Below are 22,500 nucleotides of genomic sequence, written 5' to 3'. Positions count from 1 at the left end.
TCATAAAAACCCAGCCGAGGAAAACAAAATAGCAATCAAAACTCCCGCTTTCCAAAGCAGCTCCAACCTCCAACAACAGCCCCAGAGATTGGTCCACCGCCGTCCCGGTAAAACTATTAATTTGTGCTGTTTTGTGCATATAATGCTCACACGTGTCTCTGTTCTTCCAGCTTGACGCTGCTCCCTCACATACACACGTCTTCAACGTGCTCTCACTAACCTGAGTGAGGAGGCGGGACTTGGCGGATTTTTGTCCAACAGCAATCAATGAGCTTAGTTCTTAAAAGTTGACCATTGAACTAAAATATACTATAAAATAACTAGATAAATAATAAATAATTATTAACAAACAAAATACAAGAACCTTGGTTTATCCAGTGGGTTACACTATGATTCTAATATGAGCACATAAAGAGTCCTTAGCAGGACATTATGAATGAATAATGGCGCGTTTCAACTGCAGGCCTCGCTCGGTTTGGTTAGGCCTTATTAGGCCCGGCTCACTTTAATGCTGCGCTTCCATTACAGTTTAGGAACTGGGGCAGTTACTATAGTAACGCAGTGTAGGCGGAGCCGTGACGTCATCTTCAATGAGAGCCCCAGAAAAACGATAGGTTACTTACGTAACCCCAGTTCTCAGAGTAACATGAAGTGAGATGTCTCACTATGGGATGCGCCTCATCGCGGAGCAAACAGAAGCATCAATCTCATTACGCCAATCCTGATTGGCTGGTGATCTTGACGTCAACGTCAGGGGAAATCACCCCCTATAAGTAGCCTGCGCCACGACGCATGCGTCATTCAAAATAAGCACCTCTTCTCGCTTCACCATAGCAAGGAGGGCCGTCTGGTGAGACATCTCATGTTACTCTGAGGACTGGGGTTACGTAAGTAACCTATAGTTCTCATTCATAACACTCCGTTCAATGTCTCACTATGGGATATTGTAGCTCCCGTATTGCCAGACGAGCTTATCTCGAAGATCACCGATCAACCAGAATTTAACAGGTGGAGTCCCGACTCAACAAGGTGCCCAGCACTGCTCGGGCCACGCTTGGAGCAGAGACGTCTAGCCTGTAAAAGCGGACAAAAGTGAGCGGCGAAGACCAGCTTGCCGCTGCACAGATGTCTTGGATGGAAACACCCTTGAACAAAGCCCAGGATGTAGCCAGGCCCCGAGTCGAGTGAGCCCGCAGACCCGAAGGTGCTTGCAGATTCTGACTCGTATAGGCCAAAGCAATCGCTTCCACGATCCAGTGGGAGAGCCGTTGCTTAGTAACAGGCTTACCCTTGTGAGGTTTAGCCCAGGACACGAAGAGATGGTCATTAAGACGAAGCTCTTTTGATCTGTCCATATATGTGTGTAAAGCCCGGACTGGACACAACAGATCCTGCTGCTGCTCCCTGGAGGAAACCAGCTGCGGAGGAAATGCCTCAATGTCAATTGGGGTACACGAACCAACCACCTTTGGTGTAAAGGGAGGGTTGGGTTTCAACAACACTCTTGTTTGCCCTGGGGCGAACTGAGTGCATGAGGGATGTACAGACAGTGCATGGATATCGCTGACCCGCTTGGCGGATGCCAGGGCCAGTAACAGCACTGTCTTGAGTGACAGATGTTTCATGTCAGCTCCTTCCAGGGGTTCAAATGGGGTCATTTTGAGCCCATTTAAAACCACTGCCAGGTCCCATAAGGGCACCAGCGACCTGGAGACAGGGAGGAGCCTGCGAGTTCCCTTCATAAAACGGCAAACCAAAGGATGTTGGCTAGCCGTCTTACCCTCAAAGCCCACATGGCATGCAGCAATAGCAGCCAGGTACACCTTGATCGTGGAGAAAGCTCTGTGTTTTTCGATCAAGTCCTGTAGAAATGATAAAATCACACCGACAGGACATTGAAAAGAGATGTGTCCTTCTTGTCCTCAAACACCCTCCACTTACAGTCGTAAAGAGACCTGGTGGAGGAAGCTCTCGCACTCTGAATAGTGTTTATCACCTTCTGAGGGAGTCCCACTGTATTCAGATTGTACCACTCACGGGTCAGGCCCATAGTGCCCCGCGCTCTGGACGTGGGTAAAGGATCGCCCCCCCCCGCCTGAGATAATCTGTCCCTGCGTGGTGGGGGCTGCCATGGCTGTCCGCACAACAGCTGATATATCTCCGCCAGCCCGTACATTGCGGGCTAGGGCGGAAACATCAGAGTAAGTGTGTGGCGTTGCTCCTTCACTCTGGCCAGAGTTGGGGGTAACACAACAGAATGTGGCAGAAGATGTTGCTAGCAATATTTCATCACCTTCGGGAGAAATGAGTACGATTTTTTTGGTAATTAAAGACGAGATGGAAGAAAGCACTGTAAAAAAGGATTCATAACTTATCACACAGCCCTACTGTAAATAACATAATTTATCGAATTACTGAAATACCAGATAAAGAGCTATGGTGTGTTGATGACCTTTGCTTTATCAAAGGGCACTAAAACTGATGTTGAACAGTCTTATTTATTTGCTACTAAAGTGGAAAACTGTTGTTACTGATTGGCTGCCTGGTGTCAAAATTGTATTACAGCTTGAAAATAGTTTCAATGTTTACTTCAACTTGGGAAAGTTGTATTCAAATCCAGGTAACCATATCAACATTAATACAAATGTGTGCCCCATTACCAGCTAATGCTTACTGTTAAAAAGACTAACCTTTCAACCTATAATGTGTTGGTATTGCTATTGTTATGCCGCCCTCCAACACACCACAAATTTAAATTGTATTGAATAAAATCCATTGAGCATTCAAGGTTTAAGCTGGTTCCACCTGCTCTGCTCTGCTGTGCTGCTGTAGCTGAGGCCTGGTTCCACCTGCTCTGCTCTGCTGTGCTGCTGTAGCTGAGGCCTGGTTCCACCTGCTCTGCTCTGTTGTGCTGCTGTAGCTGAGGCCTGGTTCCACCTGCTCTGCTCTGCTGTGCTGCTGTAGCTGAGGCCTGGTTCCACCTGCTCTGCTCTGCTGTGCTGCTGTAGCTGAGGCCTGGTTCCACCTGCTCTGCTCTGTTGTGCTGCTGTAGCTGAGGCCTGGTTCCACCTGATCTGCTCTGTTGTGCTGCTGTAGCTGAGGCCTGGTTCCACCTGCTCTGCTCTGCTGTGCTGCTGTAGCTGAGGCCTGGTTCCACCTGCTCTGCTCTGCTGTGCTGCTGAGGCCTGGTTCCACCTGCTCTGCTCTGCTGTGCTGCTGTAGCTGAGGCTTGTTCCACCTGCTCTGCTCTTTTGTGCTGCTGTAGCTGAGGCCTGGTTCCACCTGCTCTGCTCTGCTGTGCTGCTGTAGCTGTGGCCTGGTTCCACCTTCTCTGCTCTGCTGTGCTGCTGTAGCTGAGGCCTGGTTCCACCTTCTCTGCTCTGCTGTGCTGCTGTAGCTGAGGCCTGGTTCCACCTGCTCTGCTCTGCTGTGCTGCTGTAGCTGAGGCCTGGTTCCACCTGCTCTGCTCTGCTGTGCTGCTGTAGCTGAGGCCTGGTTCCACCTGCTCTGCTCTGCTGTGCTGCTGAGGCCTGGTTCCACCTGCTCTGCTCTGCTGTGCTGCTGTAGCTGAGGCTTGTTCCACCTGCTCTGCTCTTTTGTGCTGCTGTAGCTGAGGTCTGGTTCCACCTGCTCTGCTCTGCTGTGCTGCTGTAGCTGTGGCCTGGTTCCACCTTCTCTGCTCTGCTGTGCTGCTGTAGCTGAGGCCTGGTTCCACCTTCTCTGCTCTGCTGTGCTGCTGTAGCTGAGGCCTGGTTCCACCTGCTCTGATCTGCTGTGCTGCTGTAGCTGAGGCCTGGTTCCACCTGCTCTGCTCTGCTGTGCTGCTATAGCTGAGGCCTGGTTCCACCTGCTCCGCTCTGCTGTGCTGCTGTAGCTGAGGCCTGGTTCCACCTGCTCTGCTTTGTTGTGCTGCTGTAGCTGAGGCCTGGTTCCACCTGATCTGCTCTGTTGTGCTGCTGTAGCTGAGGCCTGGTTCCACCTGCTCTGCTCTGCTGTGCTGCTGTAGCTGAGGCCTGGTTCCACCTGCTCTGCTCTGCTGTGCTGCTGAGGCCTGGTTCCACCTACTCTGCTCTGCTGTGCTGCTGTAGCTGAGGCTTGTTCCACCTGCTCTGCTCTGTTGTGCTGCTGTAGCTGAGGCCTGGTTCCACCTGCTCTGCTCTGCTGTGCTGCTGTAGCTGTGGCCTGGTTCCACCTGCTCTGCTCTGCTGTGCTGCTGTAGCTGAGGCCTGGTTCCACCTTGCTCCGGGAACAGCGTGGATACTGTTGTGCTGGACTGGGAGAATGGCGGGTGTCGTGTTTCTGCTGTGCCTTTTCTTGGCTGTGCTGGACAAGGAGAAGATCGCTAGTCGTCCTGAAAAATCTACTGGATTCGGGTATGTTCTGCCGCCCGCAGTGGACATCCCCTGTACAGTTTCGGAGGTGTTGCACAAACAATTGCTGGTTGCACTATCGAGGACATTCATTTCGGAAAATGTTTGTCTTTCTCACATGCCTGCCACGATGGTCCTTCAGAATTGTTTTTTAAACTCTAATCTCACTTTCGCGAAGTTTGCTGGTGACTCTAGAACAGCTGACAATGTATGTGTGTTGATTAAGAGGAAAAGGTGCTTGGTATTTTTATTGTTGTTACTATCAGGAAATGTACAGCCAAATCCAGGTCCACCTAGCAGTATTAGTCAAATAGCTACTCCTGCTGATTTTATATCTAGATCTGGGCTAGGTTTAATTCATTTAAATGTGCGTAGTCTGTTACCTAAATTTGATTTTGTCCGTATTTGGGCGAATTCGACTGATGCTGATGTCATTGTCTTATCAGAAACGTGGCTAGATAAATCCATTTTGGCCTCTGACATTTACATAAATGGTTACAGTGTATATCGTACTGACCGGCCTAAAAAAGGTGGTGGCGTTGCCATTTATGTGAAAAATAAGTTTTGTGTAACTAATATGGTTTCCAAATCTGTTAGTAAACAGCTAGAATTTGTAGCCGTGAATATTGAGGTAACAAAGGGTCAACAGGTCATGGTGGTGGGCTGCTACAGGGCCCCCTCGGCTGTCAAGGACTCTTTATCGTCATTGGCAAAACTGTCATCACAACTTTCCTACAATGAAATAGTGCTGCTTGGTGATTTTAATTGGGACTGGTTAACTTCTGTGTCAGAGGATTTAAAAAAAACCTGTGTACCTCTTTGAATTTTACCCAGATTATAGACAGTCCTACTCGCCCAAATATTAAGTCCCCAAATAAATCCTCCTTAATTGATCTAATTTTAACAAATGTTCCACATAAATACTCATCTGTGGGAGTATTTGCTAATGATGTGAGTGACCACTGTGTTGTAGCCACAATTAGGGACACCAAGGTCCAAAAGGTTAAACCACGTATCATCACAAAGAGAGACAAAAAACACTTTGTGGAGCAGGGTTTTTTACATGATCTGTTTGATTTTGATTGGGGTAAAATCAATCTGTGTGCTGATATAGAAACTGCATGGTCTTATTTTTATCTTGGTTTTATGAACATTATAGATAGACATGCACCTCTGCGTACATTTAGAGTGAAGGGACGAAACAATCCCTGGTTTTATGCTAAGCTGTCCAGTCTACTTCATGACAGAAATAATGCCTGGGCAAAGGCTAGGAAATCAGGCTCAGAGGTAGAATGGCTACGATTTAGGCAGCTAAGAAATAGCTTCACATCTCAAATAAAAAGTGCTAAATCAAAGTACTATTTGTCAGTTACCACAGAAAACCTGAATAATCCTAGGAAATTTTGGAAAGCCATAACATCGATTTCCACTGGTGATATCCCAAATGAGCTACCTCCGTGCCTCACCACAGCATCTGGTATTATATCAGACAGGGCTACTATGCTCAATTGCTTTAATAAGCATGTTGTGTCTTGTGGCTCTCTGTTTGATTCTGTCACTGACTGTACTTCTGCTTCTGTGAACGTTCCAATCCTTGACTCTGAACAATGTGGTCTGGAAAACCCTTTCAGTTTTACTCCTTTAACTATTGGTATTGTTCATGAAGCCTTATCCAAGTTAGATCCTAGGAAACCGGCTGGCCCGGACAACTTAGAACCTTTCTTTTTAAAGATAGCTACAGATTTTATTGCTCCACCTCTTACTTCTCTTTTTAACCTCTCCCTCAGCACAAATACAATTCCAAAAGTATGTGTAAGGTTTCAGCGTTAGAGTCTGTGAGCTTATTGTTTTGTGTTTATTCTGGTGGCCTTGCAGTTTTATTTTGATGTTGACTCTGTCCTCTCGTTTCAGGTGTCATCACTTCCTGTGGTGGTGTGTCACTTGTCAGCTTGATAGTGATCTCCTGTTCTGGATTGTTTGCACCTGTGCCTCATTAACTGTTGTGTATATGTAGCCCTGTTTTCCTGTTGTCTTTTGTCGGTTCGTCTTGTCTCAACACTAAGTCCATGTCTGTATTTCCTCGTGTAACTTTGAGCAACCTAGTCGAACCTAGTGAACTTTTGAGTGTCCTAGTAGATCCTAGATACCTTTGTACTTTGAGAAGTCTTTTTTATATTAAAAGATAGTTCTGAAGTCAAGAAGGAATCGTGCATCTGAGTTCTTGTGAGTCCACCGTGTCAGAACGAACCGACCTAACAAGATGGACTCAGCCGATTCCACCGTGTTAAAGACGGCTTTGCAGGCGCAAGGAACACGCCTGCATCACCATGAGGAACAGCTGACAACAATGAATCAGGGTGTTCAGGACTTAAATGCCCGTCAGCAACATTTCCAGTCAACAGTGACAACGGAAATAAATCACCTGGCGGAAAAGATGCGTGACATACTTACGCACCTCGAGGCACGTCCTGCTGTTCCTGCGGCAGAGTTTTCCGGTCCAGCGGAGGTCGGGTTTGCTGAGATCCCCGTTCAATACCCATGCCATCGTCTTCACTCCGCCTCGCTTCACCGGAGAAGTTCTCCGGGGATTCTGGAAACTGTCGTCCATTCCTGATACAGTGCGATCTCCATTTCAAACATCAGCCCGCAGCATTTCCCACAGATCAAGCTAAGGTAGCTTTCATAGTATCTCACTTGACGGGAAGAGCGGGAGCCTGGGCAACAGCTGAATGGGCCCGAGACTCGCCTGTTTGCCAGTCGTTAAGGGTATTCATGGATTCTATGAAAAACATTTTTGACCAGACAGCACCCGGGAGAGAGTCAGCGAGAGCCCTGGTGAACATCAAACAACGGCAGAGGAGAGTGGCGGATTACGCGATCGAATTCCGGACCCTGGCAGCGGAGAGTGGATGGAACTCAGCGGCTCTTTTTGATGCGTTTCTGCATGGATTAGCGGATCCCATAAAGGATCAGTTAGCTCCATTAGAGTTGCCTATAGAATTGGACTCGCTCATCGCCATGGCTATCCGGGTGGACCAACGTCTAGCAGAGAGACGTCGGGAGAATACAGCTTTCACTCCACTGTTCGGACGGGAGTTACAGAGGGAACACTACGGTTGGCGGAGTAATACCCGGACTTCGTCTCCAGAGCGACCAGTGCCCCCTAACGCCGCGGAGGAACAGATGCAGCTCGGAAGAGCCCATGCTCTGGTTCGCCGCTGCCGTCGGGTCTGGGCGGGAGTTCGCCATATGTTGCAGAGGAGTGCCGTTCGCATGAAGGTATTGGCCGACCGGAAACGACGTCCAGCCCCCAAGTACCAGGCCGGACAACGAGTGTGGCTATCTACCAAGGATCTTCCTCTCCATGTCGCCTCCAGGAAGCTGGCTCCCCGGTTCGTTGGTCCTTTTCCCATAGCCAAAGTGATTAACCCTGTTGCTGTCCGTTTATGTCTTCCAAAGTCCATCAAGGTCCACCCCACGTTTCATGTCAGCAAGTTGAAACCAGTCAAAGAGAGCAGACTGGTCCCCGCCTCCACGCCCCCTCCACCTCCCCGGATTGTCGACGGGGGTCAAGTATACACTGTGGACAAAATACTGTCTGAAAGGAAGAGGGGCAGAGGTAGACAGTTCCTGGTCGACTGGGTAGGGTACGGATTAGAGGAGAGGTGCTGGATCCCAGGCAGCTTCATTGTGGACAAGACCCTTATATCGGACTTCGATAGAGAACAGTCTCAGGCTTCAGGGACGTCTGGAGCCGTCCGTAAGAGGGGGGGTACTGTAAGGTTTCAGCGTTAGAGTCTGTGAGCTTATTGTTTTGTGTTTATTCTGGTGGCCTTGCAGTTTTATTTTGATGTTGACTCTGTCCTCTCGTTTCAGGTGTCATCACTTCCTGTGGTGGTGTCACTTGTCAGCTTGATAGTGATCTCCTGTTCTGGATTGTTTGCACCTGTGCCTCATTAACTGTTGTGTATATGTAGCCCTGTTTTCCTGTTGTCTTTTGTCGGTTCGTCTTGTCTCAACACTAAGTCCATGTCTGTATTTCCTCGTGTAACTTTGAGCAACCTAGTCGAACCTAGTGAACTTTTGAGTGTCCTAGTAGATCCTAGATACCTTTGTACTTTGAGAAGTCTTTTTTATATTAAAAGATAGTTCTGAAGTCAAGAAGGAATCGTGCATCTGAGTTCTTGTGAGTCCACCGTGTCAGTATGGAAGTCTGCTTATGTCTTGCCTTTACTGAAAGGAGGGGAGGCAACTATTTTAAATAACTATAGGCCAATCTCTAAATTGTCAGTTCTGGCTAAGGTGCTCGAACGACTTGTGAGTGAACAAGTAAAGGAGTTTTTATGTATAAATGACATCCTGTCTAAACATCAGTCAGGATTCAGAAAGAAACACAGCACCATCACTGCGACAATGAAAGTGGTAAATGACATTACTAGTATTTTACATAATAAGCAGAGTTGTGCAGCTCTGTTGTTTATTGACCTTTCCAAAGCGTTTGACACCGTTGATCATCGCATCTTAAAGCAGAGGCTACTCAGGTTTGGCATATCCAGCCATGCAGTGGGGTGGTTTGTGAACTACCTCTCTGAAAGGTCCCAATGTGTTCATTTTGATGGACTGTCTTCCGAGTGGTTAAACATTTCTAATGGTGTACCACAAGGTTCTGTTTTAAGACCACTTTTATTCTCCATATATATTAACAACGTAGGTGATAATGTGGATGAAGCTACTTTACATTTTATGCGGATGATACTGTGATGTATTGTGCAGGTCCCTCCATTAAAGAGGCTGTTGTTAAATTACAGGCTGTTTTTAACACTATTCAGACTCAGCTCTCTGAATTAAAGCTTCTTTTAAATGTGGATAAAACCAAGGTAATGCTCTTTTCAAAAGAAAAAAAGACACCAGAGCCTGTTTTAGATATTGTAACTACGCAAGGAACAAAACTTGAAGTTGTTGCCTGTTACAAATATCTTGGTATCTGGCTTGATGATTGTCTCTCTTTTAAACTTCATGTCAATAACCTGCTTAAAAAGCTGAGGGTTAGGCTAGGTTTCTTCTACAGGAACACGTCCTGTTTCTCGCTTGAGGCCAGGAAAAGGCTAGTCACTGTGACCTTTTTACCTGTGCTGGACTATGGTGATTTGATGTATATGAATGCACCTGCCAATTGCCTGGTCAAGTTAGATGCTGCGTATCACAGTGCACTGAGATTTGTGACAAACTGTAAAGCATTAACCCATCACTGTACCCTGTATGCAAGGGCTGGTTTGCTTTCACTAACTGTACGGAGGCTCAGTCACTGGTACATTTTTATATACAAACTTCCATCCTACATCTGCTCCCTGATCTCTCGGAGAATTGTAAGTGGCTACTGCCTGAGATCGAATGCTGTGGTTTTATTAAATGTGCCAACTGCTAGGACTGTCTTAGGGAAGACAGCTTTTAGATGCGCAGCTCCTCGGTCTTGGAATAGTCTGCAAATTAAATGGAAACTGAACAATCTGGTGCCACTAAATGTTTTTAAAGCTCGGTTGGATGCTAGTCAATCGGAAGCTATTGGTACCTGTTTATGTGGATAATTATGTAAATGATGCTGTATGATGTCCTTTTGTTGTTCTATTTATGTTTTTATGTTTCATGTGGAACTACTTGAGCAGGTCTCCCTTGAAAAAGAGATCAATGATCTCAATGGGTTTTATCTGTATAAATAAAGGTTTTTAATGAAATGAAATGAAGTATTATTGTTCAATCAGTTGGAGATATACTTTATTTTTTCTACAGCAGGACGTAGTACGTAGTAAAAAAATATCCTTAATTCAATTTAAATATTGACAGAATAAAACTATTTTCAATACATTTTAATATTCAACCATGACATAACATACAAGCATTAACGTATGCTCTCTGTCCATCCACTTTCCTAGGCGTACAAACACAAACACACACTCACACACAGAACACACACACACCCTCACGCACACACACGCATACTGCTGTTGTGGCATGTTCTCCAGGTGTATGGAGCTGGTTTACTGTAACCAGCTCCCAATGGACACCATACGAGTGCAGCGCTCTTGTTGGCTGTACTTCTGTTATTAATAACTGCTGCTCCTGCCTTGGGGCAAACTGACCTCACTTTTTTCCCACTGCACTACTGTTTTTTCTCCTGAGAAATTACCTCCGTTTCAATACTCCTGTATGTAATAAGAGTAGGAGAGTGTCCTCTAAATCACATAAAAAACAAGAACAAGATTTAGAATATATCAAAATGAATCATTGGCAGCACAAGCATTAATATTTGCTAAACTAAAATAGCCTCTTTTTTTCCTGTTTTTCTGCTTCGAACTCGAGAGAGAGTGACAATGAGGAACGTGAAGCAGAAGCATCATGGTTGCCATCCTGGCCCTTTGGTATAAAGACGGGATTATCATAGAAAGCAGGAGATAGTGGTGCCCCAGGAAACAGAGTGCTCTCTCCTTTCATCCGCCATTCTTAGTGGGACTAAAGGCCAGGCCAGTTTGGAGAGGGGCATCCCACCAGCAATGCTCTAGTCTTTCTTACAGACTGGTCAGACTGTGCTAACATTAGCCCCAGCATTATGAAGTTGTCTGAAGATATATCTAGGTAATGGTTTATAAGCTACAAAAGGATTTTCAGCCAAACGCTCCTGCAATGAAGGCATCCATATGCCCTCTTTGTCAGTCTTTGATGAATTCATGAATGAATAATGAATGTCAGGCCAATACGCTTTAAGCTGTATGTCTCTATTCAGAAAATGGTCTCTGAGATTGATTTGTGCGTTGAGGAGACTGTAGTGGAGTCTGTAGTAAAGAAGTATTTTCTTACAATACAAGACGTATTGACAGGTTTCTTGTCGTAGTTAATTTGATATAAGCACATTGCCCTGGCACAGAAACATGGTATATTGAATGGATAAAGAATTATACCGGATAATGAATTGAAATAATTGCTATTATATACTCTTTAATTGGAGTAGCTGTGAGTACTTTAACCTAATAGAATGTAGCTAAGTATAAGTTACTTAATTTATCAGTCTAATGTAGCCTACTATTTAAAATACATTAGGTGCAACCCAGCATGGTGACTGATGTAACTTATTTCAGTAACAACATATTTACTGCTACTCCTATGCATTTATATATTCTTAGATCAGCATGTATGCTTGTTGTCTTAAAGGGGAAAGGAAACACCAATTACAGTTATAATATTCCGGTAGTTTATTCATTTTACAATGGATATTGATCGTAATATTTATTGTATATGATATTACTCGCCAAAAGAAAATTAATTATCTGCCGGCTGGGTGGGGAATTCCGGGACCAGGCCACAGCCATTAGGGGAGTCCCACATGGTGACGTCACTGGATGGGTCTTCGCTCCGGGTATCCATACACAACGTAGCAGATATGGCAGCGATGGAGGAATTTTGCAATGAGATCGACGTTTTGAACGATGCATTTGACTATTCGTCGGGAGATGACATTGATGTGGAAGCATCTACAGTTACCAGGCATCCCATGGCCTATGCTTATGAACCGATTCGGTCGAATAGAGTGGCATACGATCCGGAATAAAAAAAACAAAAAAAAACGTGAGCCTCTGAATTAGCCCCGACCGAACAATGCTAACCTATTACTGCACCGAAAATCACTCCTAGCTCCCTTATTACTTATCCTAGCCGCACATCCAACACATCGTTTATGATCGCAAGGAGACACAGAATCTAACGGTGCCCACCTCAACACTGAAAGATACAAACTCGTTATCAACAAAAACGTACGTCAAAACAAGTGGCGCTAGGTACTAACATACGCTAGGCTAACGGCTTACCTTCCTCATTGTCTGCTCTAAACTGGTCTTCAATGGCATTACAACGATAAAAACGATGATGTAGTTAATCCATAGGGTAATATCCAATGGGGCTGTGTCCCCTTTGAAATGTTCTGATAATCTATAAGCAATACAACTGCAATTCCGTTATCTGCTGTCCGCTCTGTGCTCCGTGCGCTCTGGGTCCTGCAATACCATCCATTGAACACCTAGTCCAGCAATACTAGCCTCTTTAGGGCTGTTTGACAGATGAGCGTGTGTATGCCAGTTTAATTAGTTGAGCTATAGAACACCCCCAATTCTCTATTGTACGTCATAATAATAGCTACCATTTAGTTTGGACGCGATTGCGTTAATTAATAAAGTCACACTGTGTCAGTAAATACATGTGTGAGCTAGTAATCTGGTCGTGCTGCAGTATGTACCTCTCTCTCGGCATGAAGCAACTCGTTTGGTGGCTCGAACTTCACGTTTGTTGACACTGTCATTGTCTTGCGCGGCCGACGTGCTGGGACGGTCGGTGTTCCCGACTGCATACATTGAGAAATCGAATATTGTGGGAACAGATCCTGGCTTCAAATCCGATGTTTTGTATTGAACCAGGCATCCAGACTGGACTTTGAGCAGCTTCTCATCCTTTAGTGGCAGCCTATGGAAATGTACTTCTTCGTATAAAATCCATTTATGCAGCCTGGGGCAATACAATAAACTCCTGACGACGACCGTTTTCTTGTAATGTAAACTACTGGTGCATTGCACGCCATGTTGTTTGTTATTGAGCGTTGGCCCAGGAAGCCGTACCCACTCAGTGATGTCACTGGAAAAGTCCCGGAGCAATGGAAGCGCCCATGGTCATTAGGCACGTATTTCAAAAAGTAAATTCGCGTATCTCGATCGTTTACATTGGAAATAGACTAGATAAATACATTTCCTAATGGGAATATTGTCGCATGGAAAGCAGTTTGAAAAGTGTTTCCATTTCCCTTTAACAAGGACTTGAAAGAGGGATGCTGGTGAAAGCAGAAACTATATGAAGATGTATTAGCTTAGCATAAAGGCTAAATGCAAGCTGAGGCTGCTACCTGCTGCCACCGCCAACAGAAAGTAGGTAGAGTCTCCAGTCGGCTTGTGTCTCTTTTACGGGCCGTCCACACTACAGCTTCGACAGCTTCAAAAACGGTTTCCAACGCGTCTGCCCATTCACTTTGAATGGGGTGACGTCACGTTGCCTCACTTTTCACCGAACTGAATTGTGGGTAGCATAGCGGTCCGTCTCCAGCGTCAGACGCCGGAGGAGACGCCGGAGTAGCCAGCGCCAGCCAATCAAATCCCGTTTCTGAAAATCTGACAGCTCAAGCCCTAGCCAATCAAACCGCGTCTAAACTGGGAGAGATATCCCGCCGTTCATTTCTATATTTCAAAAAAAGATGGAGGAGAAACTAATTATCGCCGTAGCAAATCACCCGGTTTTGTATGACCAGACCCTCTTCACCTACCGGGATACAACCCGGAAGAACCAGTCATGGAGGGAGGTGGCAGAGACAGTGGGTGAAACTGGTAGGTTTTCGCCTGTTTGGGGAGTTTATATATATATATATTGCTCGCATAAAATCCCCGGGGTTTTTTGCTTTGTATGTCGGGGGCGGGAGATTCATGTGATTGGTTGTTGGTCGCGTTGCTCGAATAAAATCCCCAAGCTTCAGACACGCCCAGCTCCAAGCTTTTTTTGAAGCTGTAGTGTGGACGCTCCGTTAAATGCTCTGTCTTCCTAGCTGCTAGCTTGCCACCAGGGGCGGCGGGTACTGTAGGCGGCGCAGCGCGGCGCAGACGGACCCGGTGGAAACTGGGGGTCACGACCTTCCCAAATATTTGTGTCACTGCATCCTGGTAACATTAAAAATATATAATGTAGCCTATAATGTTTGTGTCTTTGACATTAGCGCTGCTATGCAGCCACCTGTGCCCTGTACTACGAAGCCAGTGCAACAGACCCTGGATATGTTTGAGTTATCTTAACTAACCCTTACAAACGAGATCTTGCTAAGCGGTCCTACGACGCTGGTTATCAACTCGGTAAATCAAGCCAGGGTTTCTCTGTCCAGCTGAGAGCGCGTTCACGTGAAAGGGGTGGGGTTAGCTACATTTGACCAATCACAAACAGGGACAAGTGTATTGACAGAGTCATACTTCATTAATGAAAAGTAAACTAATATTAGACAAATATTAACTTTAAACATCCATGATTTAAACATATAATACAGGATACAAGCCACATTGCACCTGCAAGGTAAATAACAACTGGTTAAAAAATAAATAATCTACAGAGTGTTTGAATTATAGGTTTGAATCAGGTTTGAATGCGTACAACAGTTTTATGATCACTGCCCCAGACACAAGTGGATCTGACTTTAATTACATTTGAGTGTTTCGTCAACTTAATGTGTTGCTTAAAATAATACTGCATACAGTATATGTGACAATGTAAGTGTTGCACGGATACGGCTCGAGAAGCTGACTCAGATAAGGAAATATTGTGATATTATATGATCGATGATCTGATTGATGATGTGATATGAATGACAAGTGCGACACGTCGGCATCTTCTCTGCATAGGCTACGGCAGTTTAAACTCTATTTCCTTTATCCTGTAATATGACTTGATAGATTTAAACTCCGCACACTGAGCTCTGATTGGTCAGCAGGCGGTGCTTTCATTGAGTTGATCTCTTTTCTATAGACGCCGGAGGCAGGCAGCGCCAGGTAAAAAAAGATTAATTTAGCCTTCCCAAACCTGAGCCTCGCGCGCCGCCTATGCTTGCCACAGTTTGAAATGTAAGGACTCACCTGTTTTTACAAGGTGTATGAACCCTGTAACTTCGTTGTTTGAAAAGTACCGCATGGCTAAGCTAAAGTCAAGCTAGCATTTTATGTTTGACAGCTTGCAAGGAGATCTTCAAGATTGACACTGGTCCTTTTTGTAACATCCCGTCATGTCTGCTAAATTGTTCATGTCATGTTAATCAGGTTCATGTTATTGTTTCACGTTTAGTTCATAGCCCAGGTTAGATTTATGTTTAGTCAAGTCTTTTTGTTCACCTGTCTAGTCCTGTCATTGCACTTCCTATTTTATTTTGTACTTACCTCTGGTCTAATTTCAGGTCTCCTTACTTCCTCCCTTTGTGTGTTTTCCCGCCATCGTCAGTGTCTGCCCTGCCCCTGATTGTTTCCACCTGTTCCCCCTTACCTCATATATAAATAGTCCTGTCTCCCTTTGTCCTGTGCCAGTTCGTCTTGTGTCTTGTGCCATTTAGAGAGCCAGCTTGTCTCGCCAAGAGATTATTGTATTTTGTGACCATAGTCAAGTTTATTTAGTTTGTAATTTGCTTTGCTATGTTTTGCCTCTTAGGAGTGATTTTTTGTTTGAACTTTATACTTTTCCAAAGTAAACAAACTTTCTTTTGAGTCGTGCGTTTGAGTCCACGTGTCTGTAAGGTTCCTAACACTTTTTTTCATCTGGACTCAAAACATTAAATAAAAGTGTTTTAAATTAAGTTATAAGATCTGCATTTATGCTTGTTGTCTTACAAAGGATTTGAAAGAAAACTCCTTATTCTATCAAATAATAGTACAAATAATAAAAATTAAATAAAAGTGTTTTAAATTAAGTAAAATGTAAGGTAAACATTTGTACTCATGAAGGCCTTTGCAAGACTTTCATACCAGAGCAAGACAGAATAATAATGGGAATATAAGAATGTAATACATTTATGTCAGTATTCAAATGTATGACAATAGGGACATAAATAATACAGAATCCTCTGCAAAGCTATGTTAAGACTTCCGGTTGTATGGGCAATTTTCCATGTGTAAACTGAAGGATTCTTTTTATTCATTTATATATATGTATATATATAGCTCTGGAACAGATTTTTATTCTGAAGCAAGAATAATAAGCTCTGACAGTTACACTGACTGTGGGCAGATAAACCAAGAATAACATAAAGGAAGAAAGAACATGGAAGAATGGCATAAGCTTAAACATGATCCTTTAGCTTATCCATGTAGCCAGAAGCCTTGTACGCCCAGATGAACTTCCATGCACATTTTCTCCTGCCCCAGTGTCTTGACAAGAACACATTGCTGTCCTTTAAGAAAGGCACAGTTCGTGCATTTTGCCATGGAACAATCCCAATGCATGAGCCGCGCAGCCCTCCAAAAGAAAATGTCTCTTATGTGATGGAAATGCATTAGGCTGACAGGACGAGCAGAAGCTAATGTGAGTGTAGCCGCTGGGCAGGATGCTGCTTGTCTACCAGCGTTTCAGTGCGACCTGGGTCATTGTATTGAGTTATGTCGCTGGTAATAAAAAAAAAACACAATGCCTGTCAAAGAAAGCAAATACATCTTTTTTTTCAGAGCTGGCACTTCTGGACTCTTGACACACTCTTGTCATTAAAAGCATTCCTCTGAAGACCAAACCTCAAGTCGGAAGATTGTCAATAATTTGAGCTGCTGACAAAAAAAACCTGACAGTTGGGGGAAAGCGTAAAATGATTGATAGGCTGACTGTAGCTGTTGACAAGCTATGGTGATATGACAATCAGAACGAAAATGTGTATTTCTAAGTGAAAACTAAGGCATGGTTTCTAATAACCTGCACTTTATAATTGGTATGTCCACCTCTATCTCTGCTATTCTATATTTTGCTTTCAAACTTATCAGCATAATATATTGCTGTCAGCATCAGGATAATTTAGAACAAGGCAACGTACAAAAATGCAGCAATTGAAAGCATATCAACCCCTACGTGCTATATATATTCATTATGAAACATCTACAAATAAATTATGATTCATCATGAAATCTTGAAGTACAGCGTATTTCCTGTATTTTGCGAACACCCTTTGACAACTTCCAAAAAAATGAAGGAAATGAAAAACCCAAAAAGCAGCTTAATTCCTTTACCAAATCTTTTCCTACTTTTATTGACCCAACACAGCAGTCTGTTGTCCCTTATAATGCCTGTTCTATAATCTATTCACCAGATTATAAAGGATAAACCTACAGTAATGATTTTACAGTTATTATAATCCTTTGAAAGGCAACCAAATGACATCACCATAATAGTATCAATATCACTGAGATTAGCCCCTTCATTAGCAGTATCCGTATAGAATATCTCTTTATAGCAAGCCAGGAAGATGGCAGTTGGATTTTCTGTAACGTGACATTTACTGGCTGAAGGCATCGTATTGACTTAATGAGCAGCGGAGTCCCAGTGACGTCAGCAGTGGGCGAAGGACAACGTCAGGGATATTTAAACCTTGCTTTCTTTAGGTTGCAAATTTCAGCTGCACTTGTGATTTCTTACATCTTTACTGGTTAAGAAAGCTTCCTTCTCTTAGCCCCGAGTCCCCACTAATTATCCTCTTTGATGCATTTTTTTCCATCCTGCTTCAATTCATTTGAGCTTACCATCATATTATATTATCATGTTTAACCCAGGGAATTGTGGGGTTTACTTCCTATTTGTTTCTGGATGGTGTCCATCTAAGCAGATGCTGCTGGCTGCTCCTGGAGCTGGAGGCCTCCCTCTCTGTTTTACTGCTGGGTGTCCCACAGCAGTCAGGCTGTCCAGATGTAAGCTGCCTGTACAGCAAAATAGGGCGATAAGCCAAGCGTAAATGAAGACGATCCTACCATCTAATTACAGTAGAACCTATTTGGAGAAATATGCTGAAAAAAAGGTCTCTACAGTTTGCCTGATTATACTGCTGCTGCTGAGCTTCAAGCCTCGAAGCAATTAAGCTCCGTGTGGTGAAAGGTTATTTTGAAGTACAGCATGTTTTCACCTACAACATACACCTTCTTCACCTCCTTTCCTGTGTATTCCCACTTTGTGTGTTTGTTAAAAAATGACTTTTTGCATTTGTGCGCCTGTGTGGTTACAAGTTTTTGTCTGAAGTCTGAAGAGGGATCTGCCAATTAGGACGGTTCGTATCATGCTGAAACATTTCTCAACCTCTAACAATGGAAAAACACGCACGCACGCACGCACGCACGCACGCACGCACGCACGCACGCACGCACGCACGCACGCACACACACACACACACACACACACACACACACACACACACACACACACACACACACACACACACACACACACACACACACTGCATGCTTGAAAACAGCCACTCCTCCGTGTGGGGTGTAAGCTGCGTCCCCTGTGCCTCCAGTGCAACTGAAGAGACAGACGGGAAGAGAAGAGAGGAAATGTGAGAGGTGCAATTTCTTACACCTTTATAGAAACAAATGGTCGATCCATACCAAACACATGTCCACACACTCCTAGCAATAGATGTTAAACACCTGCTGGTTTCACAAACAAGCGGCAGGAAAAAAATGCCTCAACTTTTGATTTATTTTCATGCATTAAATAAGTCACCTTGCTGCTTGAGACGTCATCACGCCCAACAGGAAGTGACATTAAAAGGAATCAAGATGGCCCATGCAGGGTTGTTGTTCTACATCATTCATTATTAATTCATTGTTGTATTGATTGTGTATTCTTCTGAAGGGACAGCAGAGGAGAGCTGATGTCGGAGGCAGCTATATTATGCCCTCCTCTCCTGTTTCTTATCTGGACGTGTGCTGAAGTACAGGGAGGATGCAGGATGAGCCGCCTCCCACTTTGATATGAGCCTCTGAAAGACGGCTGTTAAGAGACAAACTGAGACAAAATGATGAAGAAAGCTTACTGGCTGAATAAGCACACAATTGTAAGCAAAATCAATTATGACTATTGTAATAGCATACACTGAGATAATCCTAGCAAGGTGTTTAAGGCATTTGGTTAATGATGTGGAAACATGACTGCTTGGCAATCTACGATAAATATTCTCTTATAAATTGCACAGCATGTTTGTTGTTGAATTTTGCTCAAATGTGTCAAACGCGATTTATCTGGCAGATAGAAATGGACCTTTCTAAAAATAGCTTTTGCATAATGTTGACATGTCTGGAAATCTTTGGAAGTTAGAGCTTTCTTTTTTAAGAAATAATACACTTCCGGAGCTACATTTGGGGAGATATTTTGCATTTTGTTGAGAATTAGATGAGAAAATCTTAACCCATCGCATTTCTTAACACTAAGAGATGAAGCAGCTTAGTGAGCTTATTTTAGCATAAGGAATGGAAAATGTCCAATGCATTAAATAAAATATTTGCATTGGTCCTAATTATACAGACTACATGTTCTACAAGCAACTCACATAATCTATGAGCATCCGTAATTTACCGTAAGGTTACGAGGAGTGTTGATTAAGCATTAAAATGGAATACTTATTTTGACTGGTGCTATACTTTTCCCCTTGTGAGGAAATTCATGGATGGAGGTTGCTCCCCTGCTCCTTCCTGCACAGCGGGGTGTTTCTTTCAGTGCTGCAGGACAGAACACTCTCTAAGGACTTAAAACAAACAAAACCAAAACAAACAAACAATACCAAACGCCCACCTTCGATCTAATGGAGGCCATGAAAGGGGAAACATTTACAAAATGGATGGAAAGCTGCAGGAATTTGGCTTTACAGATAAATTGGAGTTCAGACTGTCCATTAGTTTAGTGTACCTTCCTATCAAACTGTTTCAGTATCTGACACTGAGTGTGTGAAGCTGCTCTGAGAGGCTTTACAATGGGATAACACCAGGTGATAGCCTATTACAGTTTTAATCACTGCAGGTTTTGACTTTGCAATCCATGACTGCCTGTGAGCAACTCAAGTGTATCAATTAAAGATTCACCGTAGGCTATACACACACACCTAGTGATCTGGATTAAATATGTATTAACGAAGATGTTGGTCAGGGTCATAATGGAGCCTTTACACTTAATTATTCCAGTGTATATCAGGGCTGGTGGCATAAACGTGGCACATTTTCCGAGCAGGCTGCAGCAGGGGTGGCTTCAATACATGGATTGTACAAAACAGCCAAATATTTCAACATTTATTCATCTGCAAATGCCAGCTGATGTGCTTTCTCTCATCTCAGAAAGGTTCTGACTCATCTAGATTTACAGAAAAGGGCACAGAACATTTCCTGAGTAGTAAAGCATCCAGCCTATAGTGAGTCTTTGAAAAATGAATTAGGGCCTGTAGCCAGGGGTTTCCACCACTGCTATACATCCACTAACATTCAGGGTTATTTTTAGCATCCCGGCGCCTTCTCAGACTGGAGGGGAGTAGAAACCTCCCCGGTAAACAGGGGGAGGCCAGTGGGAGGCTGCGGTATACTTTATTTATGTTGGTTTCAGATGAAGTGGTGGTTTAACAGGCCAGAACTCACCTTTAGGTTGGCAAACATCTTTCTCACACACATACACATTTAATAATTCAAGTCATTCATGCAAGGCTTATGAACAGGGTCTTTCTAATGACAATAAGTGATGTTTTGCTGAGCTTGTTGTTTACCAGATATTCTATTTTAACCAACATAACTCTACTGTTCAGGTTTCATCTGTGTGCCTACCTGAATTCAGGAGCCAGGTTGGGCTTCAGGCCATAGAAAGCAGCCGATAAGGTCAAAAGCCAGCGGGGAACAAAATGCCCATGTTCACACTCCAGGTAGGGCGCAGACCATTTGACATGTGCCTTGTCCGGGATAAAACTCTCTCCCCTTTTTAGAGAATTGTCCAGTGATTTAAAATCTTGACTCATCACCCTCTTATGGAAATTGGGCTTCTTCATGTCTTTGACACCGTGGTACCACTCTGTGTCTGCTGTGCGGTTGTGCAGATGGTGGTGTGCCATGCTGGAGAGGTCATGGAGAACTATCTCCCTACCGGACCTGGTGGCCTGGAGAAGCACCGAGGGCCCCTCCACAGACGAATCCGCGCTAAAAGTGACCACAGCCCGGTGGATCTTGGCGTCTCCCTCCAGAATACTCCTGACTAAGGCATGGTACCACTCAATGTCTCGCCGGAGACTCTGCTCCCTGGACCTGTTGGCTTGCAGGATCATGTTGAGGAAGTTTGTGGCGTGCAGCACCGTATCCAACACGCTGCTCATGGACTGATGCGGGGTTGATTCTGACCTTCCCCGCAGAGAGGTGAGCTCGTACCTCCGCGAGCAGTTGGCGTGCTTTAAGGTGGTCGAGTCCCCCGTGTGAAGAAAAGCGGTGACCACCCTGGGGAGAAGCTCCTCTAGGTTCTCCGGCGTCTCCCCCGGAGGAGGCTGAGGCGCACGGAGATGCGCCAGCTGCCGACGGTGCGTCTGAGCGCCGTAAACCGCCTCCCGTGCTCTCACATCTTCCCCTTGCGCTGACCATTCCGCGTATTTGTGGTTTGATCCGATCACAAATCCCACTTGCAGTAGCAACGACAGCCGGAGAACAGCCATCTCCCTCCAGGAAAAAGCTTCCACTGATGTACAGAGGATCAGAATTACAGTGGTTAGGGCGGGCGGGCTGTAAAAACAATCCAGCAAATTGCTCCGCTAAACCATCGCCTCACCACTTGTAGGATATTCTTGCGAGCTCCACGCCTCTGATCTTGAAATAAAAAAAGCAGAGGAGGGGGAAAACGCAAGGAACCCCCCTCACTGTATTCGCTTAAAAGCCCTTCTTCTTTACATATGCCTTATACAGCTTGTTGATGTTGAGTATCCGCTTGCAGCTGTTTCCCTCCACCTCTTCCTTTCTCTCTCTTCCTCTCTGTATCTCACTGTAGACTGTCTTGGCTTTGCTGTGCGGCGGACGCTCTCCCTCTTGCATGCACACTACTGATTCAAAACGAGGAGGAAGGGAGGGGTAAAGGGGGCAGGTTATTGTTATATTTATATATTTTTATACGAGGCACCGAGTCAGGGAGCGTCTCACTTGGATGATAAACGCACTCCGCCCTCTTCCGACCACAACAGGCATTAAGTAGGCCGACCGAAGCCTCGAAGAGACACATCAGGAGCCCGTCTTCCTTCTCCTGATGATCCGCAGTTGGCTGCTTCTCCTGTCAATCACAACGCCAATGGGGCGGGAGCTGTCCGGTGCTCAAAGAGATGAGGGCAGCGTCTAATTCAGATAGAGATTTTTCTCACTTTGGCATTCAAGAGTCGTTTTTTCAATCACTTTGACTTTAATTTCGAAGAGTATAAAACAAGAAAACTAAACAATAATATTTGGGCAAAAACCTGGTAAACCCCACGCTTGTTTTTCAGGTTTGAGGCTCGAAAATGACATGCCCAGAACAGATGACTATATCTTCACTTCTAAAAGGG

The 22,500-nt window shown here is 44.6% G+C and overlaps 1 protein-coding gene across 1 annotated transcript in view; it reads right to left on the bottom strand.

Moving 5' to 3' along the window:
- Positions 1-21,948, bottom strand: part of gpr158a (G protein-coupled receptor 158a) — a 150,584-nt gene extending 128,636 nt beyond the window's left edge. The window contains exon 1 of the mRNA XM_034109056.2: positions 20,759-21,948. Within this exon, the coding sequence (XP_033964947.1) occupies positions 20,759-21,627 (869 nt within the window). The 5' untranslated portion in view covers positions 21,628-21,948. The remainder of the gene's footprint in view (positions 1-20,758) is intronic.
- Positions 21,949-22,500: the final 552 nt, after the last annotated feature.

Source organism: Pseudochaenichthys georgianus, chromosome 20 (genome assembly GCF_902827115.2).
Source record: "Pseudochaenichthys georgianus chromosome 20, fPseGeo1.2, whole genome shotgun sequence".
In the NCBI taxonomy this organism is placed as follows: domain Eukaryota; kingdom Metazoa; phylum Chordata; class Actinopteri; order Perciformes; family Channichthyidae; genus Pseudochaenichthys; species Pseudochaenichthys georgianus.
Note: the sequence above shows the minus strand (reverse complement) of the source record. Positions and strands in the feature narration are given on the sequence as shown.